The 24,930-nt window shown below is 46.9% G+C and overlaps 1 protein-coding gene across 15 annotated transcripts in view; it reads right to left on the bottom strand.

Annotated features, from left to right (window-relative positions):
* BAZ2B (bromodomain adjacent to zinc finger domain 2B) overlaps positions 1-24,930 on the bottom strand; it is a 1,221,971-nt gene that overhangs the window by 47,340 nt on the left and 1,149,701 nt on the right. For all 15 annotated transcript variants that reach the window (XM_078681689.1, XM_078681691.1, XM_078681692.1 and 12 more), the window contains one exon: positions 14,050-14,321. In XM_078681689.1, coding sequence (XP_078537815.1) covers positions 14,050-14,321 — 272 coding nt within the window. The remainder of the gene's footprint in view (positions 1-14,049; positions 14,322-24,930) is intronic.

The following is a 24,930-nucleotide window of genomic DNA, read 5'->3' as shown; positions in this document are numbered from 1 at the left end:
TTGTAACAAAATGTATAGATGAATGAGTATTTATGATGATTGAGTATGTGTATGAGTAACTATATAGATATGTTGGTGAATGAGCGAATGTGTATGTAGATTTTGCAATTTCTAAATAGATTGTTGTAAGTGGAATTAGTTTCTCCATTGTTTTGTAATTATTTGATTCTATTTTTCAATTTGTGTATCAAAACTTATATTACACTGAGAGAGAGTCTGCCATTTTTTCACAAGGATGATGTCATCAGTGATGTCATGAGTGATGTCACTGACTATGTCATGAGTGATGTAATATGTGACGTCATTAGCCGTGCTTTGCGGGCGCGCCAGTTATAGTGAGTACAACTAACTATAACGTGGGAATTTCAATGGTTTTGTATGAGTAAATTGTCCAGCTAACTATAACTGTTATAAAACCTATGGTTTTTTCAATGAATTTGCTAGGTTTTTTAAATGCTAATTCCTAACTATAACGTGTGTAAAACCTATGTTTTTTTTAGTGAATTTGCAAGGTTTTTTAAATGCTAACCCCTAAATAAAATGTGTAATTTTTTTAATTTTTTTATTATGAATTTAAATACAACATCAAAACACTGAAATTAGTTTTTTTTCTCTTTCTTTATTGCCCTTCCTTTAGTTTTTCAGTCCCTTTAACTTACTCCCCTACCCTTAGTCCCCTTCTTTCAGTTACTCTTCAACTCCTCTTTTGTCACTCACCATACTCCCCTTATCTCATTCTTTCACTCAGTCCCTTCCTTCCCTCAGTCATTTCAATCACTCATTTATGCACTACACTTTCATTCCAAAAAATGAATGACACAGTGTTTAAGAATACAACTCTTTTTTGAAAATTGAATGAGTTCTGAAAAGAACCGTTTTTTTTCTTTTGTTTTATATTTGTTTTCCCTTTTTTTTAAATTTTGAAAAAAATTTTTTTAAAGAAAATTCAGGAACTGCAACAAGGAAACTGTTCAACCAGAACAAAATAAATGAAAAATAGAAAAAAAAAAATCTCCTTTCAGAGCATTTATGACTTTGAATACTGCGTTCAATTAGGTTCAGGCTCTGTTCTCCATAAACAATAATATCACAACATTTGTTGCAGCGCATATGCACTTGTCCCAAATATGGCCTAAACGATTTAGTATAGAAAATGTTTTCTGCTAAAAAGTCTGGTATATATATATATATATGCTTAACCATTTACCATTCACTTAGCCATTTTTAGCAGGCGTTCCTGCGCAGGAACACCCCCCTGCACCATAACGCCTCCTTAAGGCACAGGGCTTTACAACGTGACGCATCTCCCAGATGCGTCACGTTGTAAATAACACGCACCATGGTGCATCTTTTGCACCACCGCTGTGTCACAAAAGTGACTATCGCAGCCCCCTGGCACATTTGCAGAGGAGGAACTAATTCCCCTTGCATACTGGGGGTCCCTGGGGGCCAACTAGCCCACCAGGAACCTCCAGTATTTCCCAGGGGGCTGCATTGCAGAGAGGTGTAATGAGGCCACACCCTTTTTTACACCTCTCTGCAGCGCAGCCCACGGGCCCGTTTGCAGAGGGGGAACTAATTCCCTGGGAGGCAACTAGCCCACCAGGAGCCTCCAGTATGCGCCAGGGGGCTGCGTTGCTTTGCCCCGGAGGGTGGCGGTCCCCGGGGCAGTGTGGGGGGGATTGGGCACCCCCCACACTTCTTTATCACTATGCCCCCACAATTTGGTCCCCCTGGGGGGTAATTTTTAAATAAACATACCGGGTTTAAAAAAAAAAAACATTTTTGGCCTTGGGGTCCTTGTGGGACCCCATGAGCAGGCCTAGGGGGTCAGGGTGCTTCTACCCTGCCCCCTTTTTGTGTTCTACACGTTTTTTTTTCTGCTTTCTTGTGCCTCGGTCTACTGAGCACAAGATGGCTGCCAACACTTCCTGGTTTGAAGTGTTGAAAGCCAATAAGCATGCAGCTCGTGCTCGAGAAGTTTTAGAACTCAAAAAGGGGGCAGGGTAGAAGCACACTGACCCCCTAGGCCTGCTCAGGTGTTCCCACAAGGACCCCCAAGGCAAACAAAATAAAAAAAATGTTTGGGGGAAAATCATGGGGTGCGCGCAAAATCATGGGGTTTCGCCTTGGGGGTCCCTGTGGGACCCCCTGAGCAGGCCTAGGGGGTCAGGGTGATTCTACCCTGCCCCCTTTTTGTGTTCTACACTTTTTTTTCTGCTTTCTTGTGCCTCAGTCTACTGAGGCACAAGATGGCTGCCATCCATTTCTGTTTTGGAGTGTTGACAGACAGTGGCAGCCAATCAGCATGAAGCTCGTGCACGGCAAGGTGCGCGTTTATAGATATATAATTGATTTCAACTTTAACTTTCTCAGGAACTACTGGGGGGATTTACACTATTTAACCAAAAGCGTGATCTGCGTACCAGACTCTACCATTTTGCCAAGTTTGGTATAATTCCGTTCAGCGGTTCGGGCTGTAGCCGTGTCTAAAGGTCCTATGGAAATTAACATGGGGAAAACACGTTTTGGGACCCCCCTTTTTTCTCGGCCCCCGCTTGACGAATCTACCCGAGACTTTCAGGGAATAAGCGCAGCGGAGCTGGCCAAAATTTTGGAAAATTACAAGCAAATTCCTCAACCGGCGCCAAAGTTATTCCCAATAGAATGTTGCGGATTTCCTATGTAACGAGGTCCTAACTATAACTACCTACTGGCAACCGCCAGTAGGTAATATATATATATATATATATATATATATATATATATATATATATATATATATATATATATATATATATATATATATATATATATATATATATATATATATATATATATATATATATATATATATCACAGAAAAAAACATAGGTTTCAGGCCTTATATAGTTAGGAATTAGCATTTAAAAAACCTTTGAAATTCACTGAAAAAACCATAGGTTTCAGGAGTTATATAGTTAGGAATTAGCTTTTAAAAAACCTATATAAGGCCTGAAACCTATGGTTTTTTCAGTGAATTTGCAAGGTTTTTTAAATGCTAATTTCTAACTATATAAAGCCTGAAACCTATGGTTTTTTCAGTGAATTTGCAAGGTTTTTTAAATACTAATTCCTAACTATATAAGGCCTGAAACCTATGGTTTTTTTAGTGAATTTCAAAGGTTTTTTAAATGCTAATTCCTAACTATATAAGGCCTGAAACCTATGGTTTTTTTAGTGAATTTCAAAGGTTTTTTAAATGCTAATTCCTAACTATATAAGGCCTGAAACCTATGGTTTTTTCAGTGAATTTGCAAGGATTTTTAAATGCTAATTCCTAACTATATAAAGCCTGAAACCTATGGTTTTTTCAATGAATTCGCAAGGTTTTTTAAATGCTAATTCCTAACTATATAAGGCCTGAAACCTATGGTTTTTTCAGTGAATTTCAAAGGTTTTTTAAATGCTAATTCCTAACTATATAAGGCCTGAAACCTATGGTTTTTTCAGTGAATTTCAAAGTTTTTTTTAAATGCCAATTCTATTAGCGGATAACGTTTAAATATATTAATATCCTAGTGGGACCACCTGAGCAGCCCTAGGGGGTCAGGGTGTTTCTACCCTGCCCCCTCTTTTTGTGTTCTACACGTTTATTTTTCTGCTTTCTTGTGCCTCAGTATACTAAGACCCAAGATGGATGCCAACACTTCCTGGTTAGAAGTGTTGACAGCCAATGAGCATGCAGCTTTCTGGGGAAGGCATGCTGATTGGCTGTCACTGTCTGTCAACACTAGCACAAGATGGATGCCAACACCTCCTTGTTAGAAGTTTTGACAGCCAATGACCATGCAGCTTTCTCGGGAAGGCATGCTGATTGGCTGCCATTGTCTGTCAACACTCAAAACCAGGAAGTGTTGGCAGCCATCTTGTGCCGTGTTAGAACCAAGGCACAAGAAAGCAGTGAAACAAAGGTGTGAAACTCGCAAAGGGGCCAAAGTAGAAGCACCCTGACCCCCTAGGCCTGCTCAGGGGGTCCCACAAGGACCCCCAAGGCAAAAATAAAGAATTTTTTTTTAAAAAGTCGCGGGGTACGCTTACCGTCCGCGCACGGTACGCGTACCCCGCGATTTTTAAATTTTTTTTTTTTTGCCTTGAGGGTGCTTGTGGCACCCCCTGAGCAGGCCTAGGGGGTCAGGGTGCTTCTACCCTGCCCCCTTTTTGAGTTCTACACATTTGTTTTTCTGCTTTCCTGTACCTCACTCTACCGAGGCACAAGATGGCTGCCCACAATTTCTGTTTTAGAGTGTTGACGGACAGTGGCAGCCAATCAGCATGCAGCTTGTGCACGTAGGGGTACGCACACGTACGCGGATGGTACGCGTACGGATAAAGCTTAGGAGTAAGCTTAGGGTGAGCTGCTATAGATATATATGTGTTTTTGAAGTTAATTTTCTTAAAAACAACTGGAGCAATTTTCACCAAACATAGCAAAGGCACATCTGCGTACCAGTCCCTACAATTTTGCCAAGTTTGGCGTAATTCCGTTCAGTGGTTCGGGCTGTAGACTTGTCAGACCGTCCTATGGAAATTAACATGGGGAAAATACGTTTTGGGACCCCCCTTTTTTCTCAGCCCTCACTTCACGAATCCCCCCGAAACTTTCAGGGAAGGAGCGGAGCGCAGCGAGACCATTTCAAGGAAAATTACAGGCAGATCCCTCAACCGGCGCCAAAATTATTCCCAATAGAATGTTGCGGATTTCCTATGGAAAACAATCCTAACTATATATACCTACTGGCTATCGCCAGTAGGTAATATATATATATATATTGTCCGTGTTTAGTGTTACTTCTATATCTGGGTGGCCTATCCCGGTTCATTTGCTTCTCAAAATCTCGTCACCCTAGAGTATATGTAGGGCTTTCATCAGTGCCAAGTTCTTTGATAGAGAAATCTACAGAGCTCTCCAGATCAGGGGCCATAGTTTTGCAAAGCCATGCAAAGTGCATTTCTCCTCACAACCGAACACTTTTGTGACAATGTATACAAAGAGAACGTATGAGGTCCTTCTTATGATGTGTTCCTTTGATCACACTGGACACAAGAGAAAATAAATGTGACAAATGTCCTTCTTTAAATGTATTAAAATATACACAATCGAGAACTCTTCTAAAACAAGGTAGGGTGTCCTCATCACTTCTTTGTTAGACATATTTTGCTAATAAGCTAATAGGAAAATGCTACTTACCAGTATGCATCTGTTCTTGGCATGTAGAGCTGCAGAGTACTACACTTTTGCATTAGATCGCCACCTGGTGTTGGGCTCGGATGATTGCATGTTGTTGTCGTCTTGGAAGAAGTCTTTTGTAGTCACGAGATAGGTGACTCCTCCCTTGGACGATGGTGCGCATGGGCATTGACTCCATCCTTAGATTGTTTTTTGCCATAATGGGAAATGATGGAGCTAGTAGAAGTAAAGAAAAGAGATGTCCATGCCTATGCATCTAAGTAAGATGAGACTGGAACAGATACAGGTCCCGGGGAGGCAGGAGGGCGTTTAGTACTCTGCAGCACTACATGCCAAGAACAGATGCATACTGGTAAGTAGCATTTTCCGTTCGAGGCATATGAGCTGCAGATACTACACTTTTGCATCAATTGTGCAGCAGTGTCTCCCCTAGCGGTGGTCACCTGTATCCGTTGCAGTAGTTTGAAAGAGAGTTTTGAGGACAGCTTGGCCTACTGCAGCTTGCTGCTTGGCTTGCACATCAACACAGTAGTGTTTGGTGAATGTTTGTGTTGTAGACCATTTCACTGCCTTGCATATGTCTTCTAGGGGGATGTTCCCTAAGACAGCCATAAAGGCTCCTAGTTTGCGTGTGGAGTGCGCTCTAGGAGGAACTGTTAATGTACATTTTGCTTTTTGATAGCATATTTGTAAACATTTTACAACCCACCTTGCAATTCCACCCTTAGAGATGAGGTTGCCTTTAAGAGGTGGAGAGAAAGATACAAACAATTGTTTTGTTTTTCGAAAAGATTTAGTTCTATCTATATAGTAGAGAAGAGCTCTTTTAACATCAAGTGTGTGTAAAGGTAACTCTACTGATTGGTTTAAATGAAAAGGAGTAATGACTTTCGGTAGGAATTTAGGATTAGTTCTTAGAACCACCTTGTTACGATGTAGTTGTAAAAATGGTTCTTGTATTTTATTTTATTTTTACTGAGTTTTATATCGCGCCTGGTTACCCTTGGGCATCTCCGCGCTCTTCCAGAAAAAAACAGAGGCACCATAACAAAAGACAGAGGCATTAGGCAGGGAACAGGTGGGTCTTTAAAAGTTTACGGAACCGTAAACAACTCGTTTCGGAGCGTAGGGATAACGGAAGGGAGTTCCACAGAGTTGCAACGTTTATGGAAAATCTTCTGCCGCCAGTCCTGGCCTTCCTTACCCTCGCAACTTGTAGCAGATGTTGGTGATCCGAGCGCAAGGTATGAGGGGCTTTATAGGGTTGGACCATCTCCCGTAGGATAGGTGGCCCTTTGCCCTGCAGGATTTTATGGGCCATGCAGAGTGCTTTAAAATTCACCCTCTCTCTGATGGGAAGCCAATGAAGCGCCTTAAGCGCCGGACGGGCAGATTGGCGCCTGGGCAGATCCGTCAAAAGCCTAGCAGCAGCATTTTGTACTTGCTGCAGTTTGTTTAGGGTTGTTTCTGGAGCCCCCAGGAACAGCGCGTTGCTGAAATCCAGCCGTGAGATGATGAGTCCCTGGACTCGAAGCCATCGGTAGGATCTTCCGGGCAGACCGGAGCAGACCAAAACACACGCCTGCTGTCTTTTTAGCGTGGGTCCTAAAAGAAAGGTCCTGCTCTAGCCACACCCCCAAGCTCTTAATCTGCTGTTTGGGGGTGGGTGCCACTCCCAGGCAGCTGGGCCAGCTGCTCGATGAGAGGGAGGGAGGGGAGTTCCCCAGCATCATCAATTCGGTTTTCGAACCGTTAAGCTTGAGTGCAGAGCTGCACATCCACATGAAGATCTGAGATAAACAGGTGTGCAGCCGGTCGGGTTGGTTTGCCGCCTGGGGGAGCCCTACCACCAACTGGGTATCATCAGCGTAGCTGATGATCTTGATACCCAGTGGCAACACCACACTCTCCAGTGGGGCCATATAAATGTTGAACAATGTAGGGCTCAACGATGAGCCCTGTGGCACACCACACTGGAGAGGGACAGATGTTGATTTCGCCTGGCCTTCCCAGACCTCAAACGTCCGGCCCTCCAGAAATGACGCGAACCATTTCAGGGCCATCCCGGAGACCCCCACCTCCGCCAGCCGATGGAGTAACACCTGGTGGTCTACGGTGTCAAAAGCCGCACTGAGGTCCAGGAGGATCACTGCCACCGATCCCCCTGAATCCAAAATGCTCCTGGCATTCTCCACGACTGCGAGCAGGGCAGTGTCCGTCCCCTGACCAGGGCGAAAACACCTATTGTGAAAGCTTGTATCTCACTTACTCTTCTAAGAGAGGTAATAGCAATAAGGAAAGCTGTTTTCCATGTGAGAAATTGCAGCTCACATTTGTGTAAAGGTTCAAAAGGTGGTCCCATAAGTCTTGTTAGAACAATGTTTAGGTTCCATACTGGAGAAGGTGGTAACCTAGGAGGAATGATTCTTTTTAATCCTTCCATAACTGCTTTAATAGCAGGTACTCTAAAAAGAGACAGCTTTTGTCTGTTCTGTAAATATGCCGCAATTGCTGCAAGGTGCAAGCGTCTCCTGGCATCTTTAATGATGTTCATACAGTCTGGAGGTAGGTTAAGATAACCAAACTCTAAGACTTCAGGAGCCAGATCGCCAGATTCAGTTGATTTGGGTCTGGATGCCCGATTTCTCCACGGTTCTGCGTTAGCAGGGATGGTGCAAGGCGTAACTTTTGATGTGGAACTAGAGAGAGTTCCAGCAGTGTGGTGAACCACGGTTGACGTGCCCATGTGGGAGCTACCAGGATTAATTTGAGAGACTGTTGTCTGAGCTTGCATTCTACTAATGGTATTAGTGGTAGTGGCGGAAAAGCGTACGCAAATCTGCCTGATCAATTCATCCATATCGCATTGCCCTTGGACAGCTGGTGTGGGAACCTGGCGGCAAAGGTTGGGCATTTTGTGTTTTCGTGTGTGGCGAACAGATCTATGTCTGGGTGACCCCACTTGTGAAAGAATGGTTGAAGAACTTTTGGATGTATTTCCCATTCGTGAATTTGTTGTGTCTGCCGACTCAACAGATCTGCTATCTGATTGTGAATTCCTGGAAGGTGCTCTGCTAACAGGTATATGTTTTGTGGAATGGCCCATCTCCAAATGTTCTGTGCGAGCTGGGACAGTTGTAGAGAGTGCGTGCCCCCCCTCCCCCCCCCCCTGTTTTTGTATATAATACATAGCTGTCATGTTGTCCGTCCGGATTAAGACAGCTTTGGCTTTTACTTGCACATGAAATGTTTTGAGTGCTAAGAATTTTGCTAGCAGCTCTAGATGGTTGATATGGAACAGTCTTTGTTGAGTGGTCTATTGCCCTGGAGTTGTATGATGTAAGAGATGGGCTCCCCATCCTGTGAGAGATGCGTCTACTGTGAGTACTATTTGCGGAACAGGTTCGAGGAACGGCTGCCCTTTTGTCAAGTTTTTGGTGTTCCACGACTGCAGAGAGCGATGTGTGCGGCTGTCTACCAATACCAGGTCTGTAAGTTTCCCTTGAGCCTGATTCCACTGTTGTGCTAGACATTCTCGTAACGGACGCATCTGCAATCTTGCATATGGTACTATGAAGATGCAAGATGTCATCATGCCTATTAGTGTCATGAACACTCTGGCTTGCAGAGATTGTTGTTGTTGGAAGACTGTGACTAAGGCTTGAATGCTCTGTATCCTTGCTGGACTGGGATAAGCTACAGCTGTAGACGTGTTTATTGTAGCCCCTAGATACTGATGTATATGAGAGGGCTGCAGGTGCGACTTGGTGTAGTTGATTGTGAACCCCAAGTTGTGCAACATTTGAATTGGCTGATGTGTGTGTTTAACACACTGATTGAATGACTTGGCTTTTATGAGCCAATCGTCTAGATCAGGGAAGACATGTATTTGCTGTCTCCTGAGATGTGCTGCTACTACTGCTAGGCACTTTGTGAATATTCTTGGTACTGTTGTAACTCCGAATGGAAGGACTTTGAATTGATAATGTTGTCCTTCCAGTACAAACCTTAGATACTTCCTGTGAGCAGGATGCATAGGCATGTGAAAATAGGCGTACTTTAGATCTAGTGTTGTAAGGAAATCGCCTTGTTGCAGCAGTGGGAGCACTTGTTGTAAAGTGATCATATGGAAATGATCTGACTGTATGTAGTAATAGAGGGGCCTGAGGACGAGCATTGGCCTTAGGGTCCCGCCCTTCTTGGGTATTAGAAAATACAGCGAGTAAACCCATGTTCCTTGGTGTTGTAAAGGAACTATTTCTATTGCGTCCTTTTGAAGAAGTGACAGGACTTCTTGTTTGAGCAGAGTAAGGTGTTCTGCAGACATTGGACGCTGTCTGGGTGGTATGTGTGGAGGGGTTGCTGTAAGTTTCAGGCAGTAGCCATACTGGATAATTTGTCTTACCCACTTGTCTGTTGTGATGGAATTCCAGACAGGTAGGAACTGTGTTAATCTGCCCCCAACATGAGTGGAATGCTGTTGGGGGAGCAGAGGAAAGTCACTGTTTTGTGGTAGAAGAGGTTTGATTATTGTTGTTACCCCGAACTCTTCCTTTGTTGTTGTTTCCTCTATATCCTCCTCTAAAATAACCTTTGTTAGAGGATGTTTGTGTGTTAGATTTGAAGGATGTTGTATTGTCTGCGCCAGTCTGTTTGGAGACTCCTCTGTAAAAGGAGCGACGAAAGGAACTTTTAGCTTGTGTAGACTGTAAAGCTCCCATAGATTTGGCAGTATCTGTATCCTTCTTTATCTTTTCAAGTGCTGTGTCTACCTCTGGTCCAAACAATTGATTTTGATTAAATGGTTTGTTTAAAATAGTAGTTTGAACTTCCTGTTTAAAACCTGAAATGCATAGCCACGCATGTCTTCTAAGTAGGACACTAGTGTTCACAGCTCTAGACGCAGTGTCTGCCACATCAAGAGCACACTTGATTGAGGCATTAGAGATTAGCTTGCCTTCTTGTAGGAGGTCGTTTGCCTGCTTTTTATATTGGTCAGGTAGATGTTGTAGTAATTTCTCTAACTGATCATAATGAGCCCCGTCATATCTTGAAAGTAGGGCTTGTGTGTTAGCTATACGCCATATGTTAGTAGCTTGCACAGCTATTCTTTTACCTGAAGCATCTATAACTTTAGATTCTTTGTCAGGTGGGGGTGCCTCACCTGACGTTTGTGAATTTGCCCTTTTCCTAGCATTTGACACAACTAGTGAATCTAATGGTAGTTGTCCTTTAATGTAGGCTGGGTCTGCAGGTGCAGGCCTATATTTCTTCTTAATTTTAGGGTTTAGGATCCTAGTACGTACAGGGTCTTTAAATATCACGGGAGCATGTTTGATGACCCTTTTGATCATAGGAATAATTTGAACAAACCTTTGTTCAAATGTGTCTAATAGGAAATCTTCCTCTGCCTCATCAGAATGCATAGTGACCCCATGGTAAATGGCAGCTCTGTTTAATAGGTGCCCAAAACCAATGTTATCTTCTGGGGGAGAAGGTTTTGATGGGTATGACTGTGGGTCAGGAATATCTGGTACATCCTGTGGGTTTGGGTACTACCAGTCTGGATCATCTAAAGGGTATGGGAAAGGCTCATCTGGGTCTATCCCTCTCCCTAAACTATACTCATCATCATTTTCAGGTGAGTGTGAAGACAGAGTATGAGAATGTGGAGGAGAAGCCTGTGGTGAAATGTTAAGAGGAACAGGGGATGAAGGAGAAGAAAGTATAGGAGAAGATGGGTACATAGGAGATGTGGCAGAGTCCTTCTTCTTGGCAGGCACTACAGGTGTAGGTGCTGTGTCTGCTTTCGACTTGGCAGATACATGACCTGTTTTAGGGTCAATGTAGATCTTCTTTTGTAGAGGATCAGGAAGGAAAATGTCTTCTCCTTGTGGAACCTTTGTCGACGTCGATTTATTTTTTTCAGTGCCGGACGAGGTTGCTGCTTATCTTTAGCCTTAGGAGGTGTTACATTGTCCTTTGGCGTAGTTTTCGGCACCGTAGGCTGTTTCAATGACTTGGGCCATCGGGATCAGGCCTAGTCGGTTTCGGTACCGAAGACGATTGCTTCGGAGTGGAAGCTGGTCTCGTCGGCTTCGAGGCGTCGGACGCTGGCTTCATACCTTTGTCTTTAGAAGTCGACGGTTTCAGAGCCGAGACTTCTTTCGGTTTCGGTGCCGATGGAGCTGGTGGGATCGGCACGTGCGGCTTGCTCGTTAAGGAGCTGCCGGAAGGCTTGAGTATTTTCTTCAGAGCCGGGCTTGATGGCGGGGCTTTCAAAGTGTTCTTTCGGTCGCGACTGGGCCCAGGAAGCAGAGTGTTGACTTTTGCCTTCGGTTTGGGTGCTGAGTGTGGTGCTGGGGCAGTAGTACTCACGCGCTGACCCGATGGTATGGAGTCATCTGAGTCGTCTGCCTCTGATACGATCTGGAGATCATCAGAATCTTCTTCGGGAACGAGCGGAACCTCCTCGAAGATATCCACTGGTTCCGGAGCTGATCTCTGCATGTCGCGTCGACGGGCCCGCCGATCTCGGTTGGTTTTCTTGGATCGAAAGGACGCGCAGGCTGTACAGCTGGATTTGTCTTGTTTTGGCGATAAGCACAGGTTGCAGATCTCGTGGTGGTCACTGCGTGGAAACTTTGCTCCACACACGGGGCATTTTTTGAATGGCATCCTTTCCATGAGGTGTAGGCCTCATGGCGTGGATAGGCCCAACGGCACGCATTGACGAACGGAATCGAGCGGATGAAGTCGAAACGATGTTAGTCGATATCGAAGGTAGTTAGGTAAAAACAATCTAAGGATGGAGCCGATGCCCATGCACACTATCGTCCAAGGGAGGAGTCCCCTATCTCGTGATTCCAAAAGACTTCTTCCAAGACGACAAGAACATGCAATCATCCGAGCCCAACACCAGGTGGCGATCTAATGCAAAAGTGTAGTATCTGTAGCTCATATGCCTCGAACACTATGTTTTTCAGAACAACCCTTGTTTGACACCCAATATTGTTTATATGAAACAAAAAATCGCTGGCCCACTTCACAAAAAGGTCCTGAAGGTTTCCGCCTACAGCTGGAAGTAAATGTAAGCTTATTTGGACAGTTGTAGCTTTCCAGTAGCAAACACATTTGTATGTATATGTTGTGCATGTAAGCATGTTTAAATGCCTAGTTAACTGCACTTATGCTAGCTAACTAAAATAAATGTATAAAGAAACTAGCAGGCACTAATGTACTTTTCCTAGGCATTTACACATAGGTTCCTTCTCCATTCCAACCCTTGATACTAATTTCCCTGACAGGAGTATATTCTTCACTGGATCCAGGGTGGGAATGTCACTTGCAAATGTTTGTGAATAGCCTCCAACTCTCAGGGCTGTGGGTGGTCACAATATTTTTGCGAAATTCATGCCGTGGAATGCCCACTCCTGCCCCTTGAAGCAGATTTTATTTTTATACATATCTTTAAAGCACACTGGTGTAAAGTAATTTCTGGTTTAATCCTTCAACAAGTGTGAATTCATGTTTTGTGAACACAATACACAGATTGACTAGTAAACCAGTCTATTTACACACCAACATACAAACTTTAGTGGGTAAATGTTTTGTGAATCAGATCCACCAAACGGGTCAGGGTATGTGCATCTGCACACGTGAGTGTGAATGCGTGCTCCTTTTCAAAGATGTAAACTGTCAAGGCTTATAGATCCAGCATTGATCATTTACAGAGAAATGCCCATTATAAATACAGAGGTTAAGGATTTGCGCATTGATAAATAATGCTTGTGTAGAATTTGAATTTTGAATTTAAAAACATTTATAAAGCGCTCGTGTACTAAGCAGTTTCTTGGCGCTGGGGGCAACAATGGTAAAAACAAGCAGATAGAGAACAGTGGCTAATCATTGAACGCTTGCTGAAACAGTAAAGTTTTTAAGGCCCTGCGGTATTCCATGTAGGATGGCAGGAGTCTTATTGAAGGGGGGAGGGCATTCCAAAAGGTGGGGGCCAGAACTGAGAATTTCTGACCACCAGCTTTTTTCTTCTTAAAGCGTGGTACTGCCAGCAAGCCCAGAGAAGAGGAACGAAGAGCTCTCGGCGGGCAATAGTTCGTGACGGCAGAGTTGATAAATGCCGGGGCGGTGCCTGCTCGAGCTTGAAAAGTGAGGCATCCCAATTTAAACAGTGCCCGCTGCTTAATAGGGAGCCAGTGGAGGGCTTTCAAAAGGGGAGTGGAGTGATGTGACTTAGCCAGGCCATAAACCAGGCGAGCTGCCTGGTTCTGGACCAGCTGAAGCCGGTGAAAAGCGTATGCGGGAGCACCATTAAGGACGATGTTCCCGTAGTCAATTTTTGACAAAACCATGGCCATTATGATCAATTTGAGGGCGGGAACAGAAAAAAAACGGGATATTTTCCTAATAGTTCGTAGGGAAAAAAAACAAGAGGAAACAACTGAACTGATGTGTGAATGAAGTGTAAGTTGATGGTTAAGAGTGATGCCCAGCGTTTTAACTGATGAGGAAGGGGTAGGGGGGGTACCTAAGGAAGGGGGCCAAAAAAGGGGTGACCAAGGATTGGCGACACCGCCCGTCAAAACCAGCTCCGTTTTGTCCGGATTTAATTTCAGATGGTTCGTATTCATCCAATCGCGGATGAATAACATCACGGACTGGAAGCTGGTTTGACCTGGCGAGGACGGGGACAAATCAAAAATAAGTTGGAGGTCGTCGGCATAGTTATACACCGCGACCTCCATGTGCTGCAAAGCAAAAATGAGAGGGAAAATATATAAGTTAAAAAGTAGAAGAAATACCTGCATGCTGCGAGGTCGTTTGATGTGTCCTTTGTTGTTTTAGCTTTCTTAAAGCATGGAGAACTCTCTTGTTTGAATTGGCTACCACTATCATTCTCATCGGCTTTCCTTTTCTTTGCTTCTTTTCCTCCTTTTTTTGTAGGGCTACCCATAGTTGAAGAGTCCTCGTCTTCAGTGTCACCTATGAAGGACAAGCTTCTTCCTCTCTTGTGCTCATTACTCCTTTTGCCTTTGACTAAGGTTTTCTTTACCTTGGGCGTTTGGCCACTTGCCTACAAAACATGAAAGGCACGATTACAAACAGGCCATAAAAGTGCAGATAACAAGTGCAACCTTCATAGAGGATTATTAGTGCAACATAGATTTAAAGACTGCCTCTTTAAACTAATATACCAAGCAGAAATTAGTTTTCTTAAGACAGCTCCCTAACACAATATAATGAATAAAGGAGTAGTAAAAGAATATGTTACCTACCTTTGGTAACGCCTTTTCTGATAATATATATCACCTGCTCGCGCTAGTGTCAGTTCCTTTCTTTCTGTGCCAACTGACACAGTTCTGGAGCATTAACTGTCATTCAACGGTTATCTTGTAATTTGTACTAGAAATTACTTTGTGTGTGCAAATGTCTCCTAAACCATCAGATTTTAAACAGTGTATCACCTGTAACTGACAGATGTCAGTTTGAATCCACACGATGCATGTCTATGGTGTCTTGATTCGGGCCACAACTCGAAGTCTTGTTTGTTGCGTGTCAAGATGAACAGGAAAGTGATCTGAGATCGGGGGTCGAAATTCGCAGTAGTGGAGTTGAGGAAGCCCAAAACTCGCTCTCCTTTGATGCCAACCACAGGTTGATCTCAGGTGAGGTCAAGAAGACTATCTCATTCACCATTAAAAGATTGTTCAAAAGACAGAATGTTATTGAAGCCAAGCAAATCCAGGAAGAGTCATAAGAAGCATAAGAATAGTAAGCATGGCTTCACTACATCAAGGCACTCTTATCATTCCCACCATTCTGAGTCACATGAGGTTCCTGTAACTTAGGACGGATTTGTTCCCCTGCATTGGAACAACCTTCGACATCCTTGCCTTTTCAACTCCCATCCGGTTAGGTAGCGACTCCAGATCAGCTCCAGCAGCTTAAGAAAGCTATGTCCTTGATGAACAAGTTACTTACCTTCTGTAACAATATATCTGTAACAAACATTAGTAGTGATGGATTCCTTACCTCAGAATTACCCCAGGCGTCGGACTGGATCCGGAAAGTTTTCATCAGCAGTACACCTGTAGGAAGGTGGCATTGTGAGCTCCGCGTCCGTCGTCAGTGTCGTTGCCGAGATGGCGTCGCACGCCAGAAACGCAGAGCCATGCAAGATACTGACCACTGGTGTGTTAAAACTTGGGCCCTGAAAGGGATGACCTTAACCCTAGAAATCAGTTCGCAGAACGGGGAGGATGGGTGGGGCGGTATGGAATCTATCACTACTAATGTTTCTTACAGATATATCGTTACCGAAGATAAGTCACTTGTTCATCTGAAAGAAACACAGTGATAGATTCCTTACCTTAGAATAGACACCCGAGCAATACCAACCCCGGTAGTGGGTTTGCGAACCAAGATCACACCAGTAAGTCCCGGAGAACAGAACGGCCAACGAAGCCGTCTCTCTGGACTTGGCTGTCCAGGCAGTAGTGCTTAGTAAAAGTGTGCAACGAGGCCCACGTAGCTGCCTGACAGATGTCTTGTAAGGGGACACCACGTCCAACGCCGTAGTGGCAGCCATCGCCCTGGTAGAATGGGCGTGCAGCCCTACGGGAGGCTCCTTTTTAGCCAGAGAATAACAGGCTTTAATACACAAGTCAACCCATCGGGAGATAGTACGCTTGTGTACGGCCCGACCTTTCTTGGCTCCAGCGTAGCCAACAAAGAGCTGGCCATCCATCCAGAACTGTTGTGTGCGGTTCAAGTAAAACGAGTGTACACGTTTAGGGTCCAGACGGTGGAGCCTCTCTTCCTCTCTAGAAGGATGAGGAGGCGGAAAGAAGGTGGGCAAAGTGATGGTCTGCTCGATGTGAATGCAGTGACAACTTTTGGCAGAAAGGATGGACGTGTCCTGAGCACAACTTTGTCTGGATGGACAGATAGAAAAGGAGGTTTACAAGAAAGAGCCTGGAGCTCATTCACTCTCCTGGCAGAGGTGATGGCAACCAGGAAAGCAGTCTTAAAGGTCAGTAGACAAAGAGGGCAGTTGTGAAGAGGCTCAAAGGGAGCACACATTCAATATGTTAGAACCAGATTCAAGTCCCACTGTGGCATTCCGAAAGGAATAGGAGGGAAAAGAGGAGTAATGCCTTTGAGAAATCTATTTACAACCGGGGACTTGAAAATAGAGGGCTGATCAGGGACCCTGAGAAAGGCCGAAATAGCAGAAGGATAGCCCTTAATAGTGCCCAGAGCAGAGCCCTGTTGGGCCAAAGAAAAAAGGAACAGAAGAACTTCTGAAAGAGGGGCAGAAAGGGAATCCACAGCCTTTGCTGTACACTATGCCACAAATTTGTTCCACCTGCAGGCATATACCAACTTAGTGGAGGGACGCCTGGCTGCCAGAATGACATCACAGACTTCAGGAAGCAAGTGGAAAGGAATCGACTGCCACCGCTCACTCTCCACGCAAGGAGGTGGAGACTGTTCAGGTTCGGGTGGAGGACCGTCCCCTGCTGCTGCGACAGAAGATCCTCCCTAAGAGGCAGTCGGATCGGGGGATCAGTCGTCATACTGAGTAGCGCTGAGTACCACCTTGGAAATTCCAACACTCAGAGTTGCTGACATTGAGCATTCTCGTCGGTGGCGAATAGATCTAACCAAGGCTCTCCACACTGTCGAAAGTGACCTTGCGCCAAGTCCGGGTGAAGACACCATTAGTGATCCATCATGCACCTGCGGCTGAGTTCATCCGCCCTGGCGTTCAGGGAACCTGCCAAGTGTTGAACCACCAGGGAAATGCCCTGCTGTTCCAGCCACGTCCAGAGGCACACAGCCTCCTGAGATAGGGTTCACCACCCCACCCCGCCCTGTTTGTTGCAGTACCACATGTCGGTGGTGTTGTCTGTGAACACCTGCACCACTTTCCCTTTGACAGAGGGAAGGAATGCTTTCAACGCAAGTCGGATCGTCGGAAGCTCAAGAAGGTTGATATGGAGCCTAGACTCTGCCGGAGACCAGAGGCCTCTGATCTCCGCCTCTCCCTTGTGGTTCCCCCCCATATCAGGAGGGTTGCATCAGTCACCACTTTCTGCTCCAGTTGGGAAAGGGAGAGGCATCTGTCCTGGACCCAATGTTGGTTTATGAGTCACCACTGCAGCTGCTGTGCAGTGCCCTCCGAGATCTGGATGTAATCTGACAGGCTCCTCTGATACTGGATACTTCATGTCCCACTGCAGAGCTCGCATATGCCATCTGGCATAAGTGACCAGAAGGATGCAGGAGGCCATGAGACCCAGCAGCCTCAGGGTCATCCTGACCGAAACAGAGGATAGAAGCCAAAAGATCGGAATCATAGCCTGAATATCCTGGACTCGCCATTCGGGAGTATAGGCCCGAAACTGCGTCGTATCCAGAACCGCTAAGATGAAGAGGCGCTTCTTAGAGGGAATCAGGTGCGACTTCGGTACATTGATGGAGAACCCCAGAAAATGCAGGTCGGCCATAGTCTGAAGGTGGGAGACGACTAGCTGGGGCGAGCCCGCCTTCAACAGCCAGTCGTCGAGATAGAGGAACACTGGAACCCCTGATATGCAGAGATGAGCTGCGACCACCGCCATCACTTTCGTGAACACCCGAGGAGCACGGTAAACTGAAAGTCTCCAGGGTCGAGAACAGACATTTTCTGAGCTAGAGTTAGCATCTTGAACTTCTACTTCCGGAGGAAGCGATTGACGTCCCTGAGGTCCAAGATAGGACGCAGGCCCTTGTCCTTCTTGGGCACCAGAAAGTAGTGGGAATAACAACAACGTCCTACATCTGGTGCAGGAACGCGCTCCATGGCCCCCTTGGCCAAGAGGGCCGCGACTTCCTGTTGAAGAAGTGCCAAATGATCCCAGACATGCGGTGGTACTGGGGTGGCATGGCTGGCGGGGTAGTCTCGAAGGGGAGGAGTAGCCTCTTCGGACGATTTGTAAACCCCACCTGTCTGAAGTGATGGTGTGCCAGTGGGGGAGGTGATGGCGAATCCTGCCGCCCACTGGCATTTGATGAGCCTGAAAGACCAGACTAGGAAGGTTTTGGGAAAGTTGTGGCTGGGGTGGAAGTGGACTGGCTTGCCCGCTGGCCCACTGACCCACCTCTGCGGGTCCCATGTCCGCAGCCGCGCTGAGGCTGCTGCTGCTGCGGCTTGTGGCTCTGAAGCGAACGTGCTGGGCGCCCCTTCCGTGGACACGGAAGGAGCGAAATGCAGAAGGTGGAGGAGGGCGAGTGGCCGAAAGGCCAAAGGACTTGGCCGTAGCCCACGAGTCCTTAAAGCGCTCCAAGTCACTATCTGCCTTGTTGCCAAAAAAGTAAATGCCATCAAAGAGCATGTCCATCACGGTGTTCTGGACATCCCCAGTGAAGCCAGTAGTCCTCAGCCAGGCGTGGCGGCGGAGCGCCACTGTCGTGCAAATCGCTCTGCCCAGCGAGTCGGGGGTGTCAAGGCCACATCGTACTATGAACTTGGCTGCATCTCTCCCCTCAGTGATGGCCTGAGAGAGCACTGTCCACACCTCCTCCGGACACTGAGGCAGCAACTGCGCCACCATATCCCACACAGAGTGGGAATAACGGTCCAAGAGCCATGCAGTGTTCACAGACCGCAGCCCTGAACTGGCAGAAGAAAAAATCTTCTTCCCAAATTGATCCAGTCTCATGGATTCCCTGTCCGGGGGTGCGGTAGGGAATGTGCTCTGGGACGTTGAGGTTTGGACAACCAAGCTCTCAGGGGTGGGGTGTTGGGAGACGAAGATGGGGTCGCCCGGGGCCGGGCGATGGCGTCAGGCCACGTTCCTATGCACACAAGCCCCTGTGTTGGGCCTGGTCCAGGTGCCTAAAAGAACGTCAGAAAGTGCCTCATCAAAGGGCAGCAGTGGCTCATAAGAGGTAGCCGCCGGCTGAAGCACTTCTGTCAGGAGGTTAGTCCTGATGATCACAGTAGGGAGTTGGAGGTGGAGTGCCTCCGCAGCCCTATGCAACACTACTGCATAACTTGCACCCTCCTCCGTAGCCACGGTAGGAGGAGTGAGCATGCCAAGGTAGGAGAGGTGTCCAGACCACTGGCATCCCCCAGTTTCTCTGCCCAGTTCGGGTCATACCCAGAAAGTTTTGCTTAGCAGTACCCCTGCGCGTAAGTAGGTGGCATCCTGCGGCTCCGCGTCTGTCACTGGCGTAGTAAGCACTGAGATAACGTCACGGAGAGTGCTTAGGCGTCACCCATGCGCTCTGACGTCAGTTCTGTACACAACTTTCCGCGCCTGGAACACAGACCCATGCAAGATACTGACCATTGGTGCATAAAACTAGGGCCCTAAAAGGGATGACCTCAACCCTAGTAATCAGTTTGCAGAACAGGGAGGATGGGTGGGGCGGTAAGGAATCCATTACTAACTAATGTCTCTTACAGATATATCGTTACACAAGTAGTAACTTGTGCATCTGAAAAAAACACGTTAGTGATAGATTCCTTACCTTAGAATAGGTACCCCAGCAATACCAACCCCGGTGGTGGGTCTGCAAACAAGATGACACCAGAAAGTCACGGAGCACAGAACGGACAAAGAAGCCGTCCCTCCGGACGTGACTGTCAAGGCAGCAGTGCTTGGTAAACGTGTGCAGCGAGGCCCACGTAGCTGCCTGACAAATGTTTTGCAAGGGAACGCCGCGTCCCAAGGCAGTAGTGGCTGCCGTTGCCTTGGTGGAATGGGCACGCAACCCCAAAGGAGGCTGCTTCTTAGCCAACAAATAACACGCCTTGATGCAGAGAACGACCCACCGAGAGATGGTACGTTTGTGCACGGCTCAACCTTTTTTGGCGCCCACGTAGCCAAGAAAGAGCTGGTCATCCACCCGGAAGTGGTTTGTGCGGCTCAGGTAGAAGGAGAGCGCACGTTTTGGGTCCAGACGGTGGAATCTCTCTTCCTCTCTTGAAGGATGCGGAAAGAAGGTGGGCAAAAGTGATGGTGTGCCCAATGTGGAAAAGCGTGACAACCTTTGGCAAGAAAGAAGGAAAGGTCCTCAGAACCACCTTGTCCGGATTAATAGAAAGGTAAGGAGGTTTAGAAGAAAGAGCCTGGAGCTCACTCACCCTTCTGGCAGAGGTGATAGCCACCAGGAAAGCAGTCTTAAGAGTGAGAAGACGTAAAGGACAGTTATGAAGTGGCTCGAAGGGAGCGCACATCAGAAACGTCAAGACAAGGTTTAAGTCTAACTGAGGCATGATAAAAGGCACCGGAGGGAACGTGTGCGTAATGTCTTTTAAGAAAACGGTTCACAACCGGGGACTTAAAAAGAGAAGGCTGATCAGGAAGCCCCGGAAAGGGGGAAATGGCCGAAAGATAACCTGTGATAGTGCCCAGAGCAGAGCCCTGCTGGGCCAAAGAAGGAACAAAAGAACCTCGGAAAGAGGGGCAGAAAGGGGATCCACAGCCCTCGCCGTACACCATGTCACAAACTTGTTCCACCTGCAGGTGTATACCGTTTTTGTTGAGGGACGCCTAGCTGCGAGAAGGACATCACAGACTTCGTGAGGAAGATCGAAAGGTGTCAACTGTCGCCGCTCAATCTCCACGCATGGCGGTGGATGCTGGAGAGGTTCGGGTGGAGAACCGTCCCCATCTGCTGCGACAGAAGATCCTCCCGAAGAGGCAATCGGATCAGGGGATCAATCGCCATGCTGAGTAGCTCGGGATACCAGTATCTTCGTGCCCAATCTGGAGCCTCAAGGATGACTTGGGGCTGGTCGCGCCTGATCTTCTTCAGCACTCTGGGCAGAAGTGATATAGGCGGTAAGGAGTACAACAGACCGCAACTCCACTTGTGACGAAAAGCGTTGCCGAGCGAGTGCCGCCTTGGAAATTCCAACGCGCAGAATTGATGACAATGCGCGTTCCCTTCGGGGCGAATATATTTAACCAAGGCTGTCCCCACCGCTGAAAGAGACCTTGTGCCACGTCCGAGTTCAGACGCCATTCGTGATCCATCAAGCACCGGCAGCTGAGTTTGTCTGCCCTGGCATTCAGAGAACCTGCCAGGTGTTGAACCACCAAGGTAATGCCTTGATGTTCCAGCCATGTCCAGAGGCGCAGAGCCTCCTGACATAGGGTCCAGTACCCCACCCCGCCCAGTTTGTTGCAATACCACATGGCGGTGGTGTTGTCCGTGAACACCTGCACCACACTTCCCTGGACAGAGGGAAGGAATGCCTTCAGTGCAAGCCGGATCGCCCGCAGCTCCAGAAGGTTGATATGGAGCCGGGACTCCGCCGGGGACCATAGGCCTCTGATCTCCGCCTCTCCCAAGTGGCCACCCCATCACAGGAGAGACACATCCGTCACTACCAGTGTTCCCTGTAAGGTGTACGCACCTTACTGACCCCCGAGCGCGCAGAGTCCAGAGGGAAGCGCGCACACATCCTGTAAGTGCTTTCGCGCTGCCGCTTTTAAAACGCGAGGGGCGCAAAAACGGTAATTTCGTGATTGGGGGAACATTGATTGGCAAGTGACTCCTGCACTAATGGACTGTGGCTGCGGGCTGTTTGTGGCCCTTTGTGAAAACATTTGTTAATTGCAGCACCTTCAGGCGCTGCAATTAACAAACATTTTCACAATGGCTCACAATCAGCCCCCAACCGCTCTCCATTATGAGAAGAAATTTAGCAAGTCCAAAAGAACGACGTTACACAATGAAGATGAGGGAAACATAAATATGAGACAGTACACCCCTCAGATAGCTGTAATTTCTTTTATGTATAGGTGTTTCCTCTTTTTCATGGCTGGATTTTACTCGTCAGAAAGTGTCACTCATAGTTGTTGAAATGTCACTCATATTTACACTGTAATTATGAAAATGTCACACAAACAATCTGAAACTTTGGCAGCTATGTTTAAAGCACACATCGTGCTTTTGGGCTTGTTGCAGCCAAACCTCCCAAAAGTTATACACAGCAGTAGTTGGCTGCCAGATTGTGAGCTGTACATGGAGATAGACCAAGGCCACTGCCAGGCTTTGCTGCATGCAGCGGACTATACATATAATGAGGGTGTTGTCGTGTGAAGAGTTGGATGTCGTGCATGTTCCTGGCCTCCAGCAATTTTCAGACATCAATTAAAATGTCTAGATAACTCTGGTGATTAATCGTCTTGCAGGAAAGAGATAGAGTTTTGTCTAGTGGAAGTTTTGACTCATCCAAAGGTCTTGCAGTGGGTTAAAATGCCTGCTGCTAAGAACATGTACCATGCAGATAACAAAGTGCATAAATGTAAATAGGTCAGTGGGTTACTGCTTCTGTAAGAGAGCTCATTTTGTTACTTGTGGTTTGTAAGTCAAAATCCTAATATAGAGCATTGAGCTATTAACTGTTATCAAACAGATGCGTGTTAACTGCAAGTATTATGTTAGAGCAATATGTTTTATTGCCCAGTCTTTTATTATCCATAATCTTGCCAAAAGGGTTCATTTGGGTAAAAAAAAAAAAACAATTCTTGTTTTTAAAGAGAACCTCTAACAATGGTGTTACATTTTGATTTCTGAATTCGTACTTTTCCAGAATAAGCACTCTTAAACTATATTGCCTACTAGTATCGATGACTCCTACACTACACCTTGTAGTCTTGTCTGATGTATACCTCCAATACACTGATTTACACACCAATGATTGTCTCTGTGCAATGTGTGTATTATGTAAGGTGCTCTGACACCTTACACTGGTATGAGTGGTGCTATAATACTAAATGAATCAGAGAGCCAGTGGTTCTAGAGACTTGAGGGCCGCTGTTAAAGGGTGCTAGTGAGGGAATCCGTGGTAGAGGTGGCAATTGGGGGACGCCAACAAACATTGTCGCACAGGGCGCCATCAGTGTTAAAGGTGGCCCCGGCTGTGCCTAGTTGAAGTTGGCTGCCCAAAGTCCAATTGAACAACCTGTAAAGCACATGTCGTTCTTTTGGACTTGCTGCATTTCTTTTAGGTAACACGTACTTTAGAAATCTCTCTGCTTAGCCTAGTGTGCCACCTGGCTGGTATTTCGTTGCTTCTTTCTGTCTGTGCATCTAGATATACAATACAACAAGTAACATTACACCTAGAGCAGTAAAATCTTATAATGGTACTATCATTGGACTTTTGTGCTTTTCTAAACCCTAAGTTTACTTGCCTGTGTAACCAATTCATGTCATGGTGTGTGTATCTAAATTGCAAACCTGCCATAAGACCCTTAATGTGGCGATTTATGTGTGAAAATGCATGCTTTTCACTTGTTTAAGCAGGAGTTTAGAGTGATATTTAGAGCTGCACCCACATGCATGGTCTGGTTCCTGGCGCACGTAACCATGGCTGCAGCACAGAGATCCCACACTGCCGCACACAGAGGAAAAAATTTAGAGGGAACATTGGTCACCACTGTGTGCTCCGGGTGGGAAAGGGAGAGGGATCTGCCCTTGGCCCAATCTCGATTCGTGAGTCACCACTGCAATTGTTGAGCAGTGCCCTCCGAGATCTGGACATGATCGGACAGGTTGTCCTGATGCTGCGCCCACTGGAACTTCAGGTCCCATTGCAGAGCCCGCATATGCCATCTGGCATGTGTCACCAGCAGGATGCAGGAGGCCATCAGGCCCAGGAGCCTTAGGGTCATCCTGACTGAAACCCAGGATAGAGGCCGAAAGATAGGAATCATAGCCTGAATATCCCGGTCTCGCTGCTCCTGAGGATAAACCCGAAACAGCGGCGAATCCAGAACCGCTCCGATGAAGGGGAGTTTCTGAGAGGGACTCAGGTGCGACTTCGGCACGTTTAAGGAGAAACCAGCAACTGTAGGAGGTCGGCCGTAGCCTGAAGGTGGTTGACGACTGCCTGAGGCGAGCCCGCCTTAAACAACCAGTCGGCGAGGTAGGGGAAGACTACCTCGCCGACCTGCGCAGGTGAGCCGCGACCACCGCCATCACCTTCGTGAACACCCGAGGGGCGCTGGTAAGGCCGAAGGGGAGCACGGCGAACTGAAAATGCTCCTGGCCTACCGTGAACCGCAGGTAACACCAGTGGGCCCGCAGGACAAGGATGTGAAAATAAGCGTCCTGCAAGTCCAACGCTACTATCCAGTCTCCAGGGTCGAGGGCAGCCAGGACCTGAGCCAGAGGCAGCATTTTGAATTTCTCCTTCCGGAGGAAGCGATTGACGTCCCGGAGGTCCAAGATGGGGCGCAGGCCCTCCTTGTCCTTCTTGGGGACCAGAAAGTAGTGGGAATAACAACCACTCCCTACTTCCTGCACAGGAATGCACTCGATGGCCCCTTTGGCCCGCCACCTTGAAGATAACAATGCTTTGGACCCCTCCCAGTCCGGATTCAGATGAAACCACAGCACCGAGACAGCCCTCATCGCCGCCACAAACGACATCAGGCGCCTACTAGACAACGGTGAAACATCAGCCCTCATCCTCCTGGACCTATCAGCCGCCTTCGACATGGTCTGCCACCGAACTCTAAAAACACGCCCCCAAGAAGCTGGAATCCAAGGCAAGGCCCTCCACTGGACCACGTCCTTCCTCTCCGGTAGAACCCAGAGAGTCCGCCTACCACCCATCCGTTTCGAAGCCACCGACATCATCTGCGGCATCCCCCAGGGTTCCTCCCTCAGCC

Source organism: Lissotriton helveticus, chromosome 3_1 (assembly GCF_964261635.1).
Source record: "Lissotriton helveticus chromosome 3_1, aLisHel1.1, whole genome shotgun sequence".
Classification (NCBI taxonomy): domain Eukaryota; kingdom Metazoa; phylum Chordata; class Amphibia; order Caudata; family Salamandridae; genus Lissotriton; species Lissotriton helveticus.
This window is presented reverse-complemented; position numbering and strand designations above follow the sequence as displayed.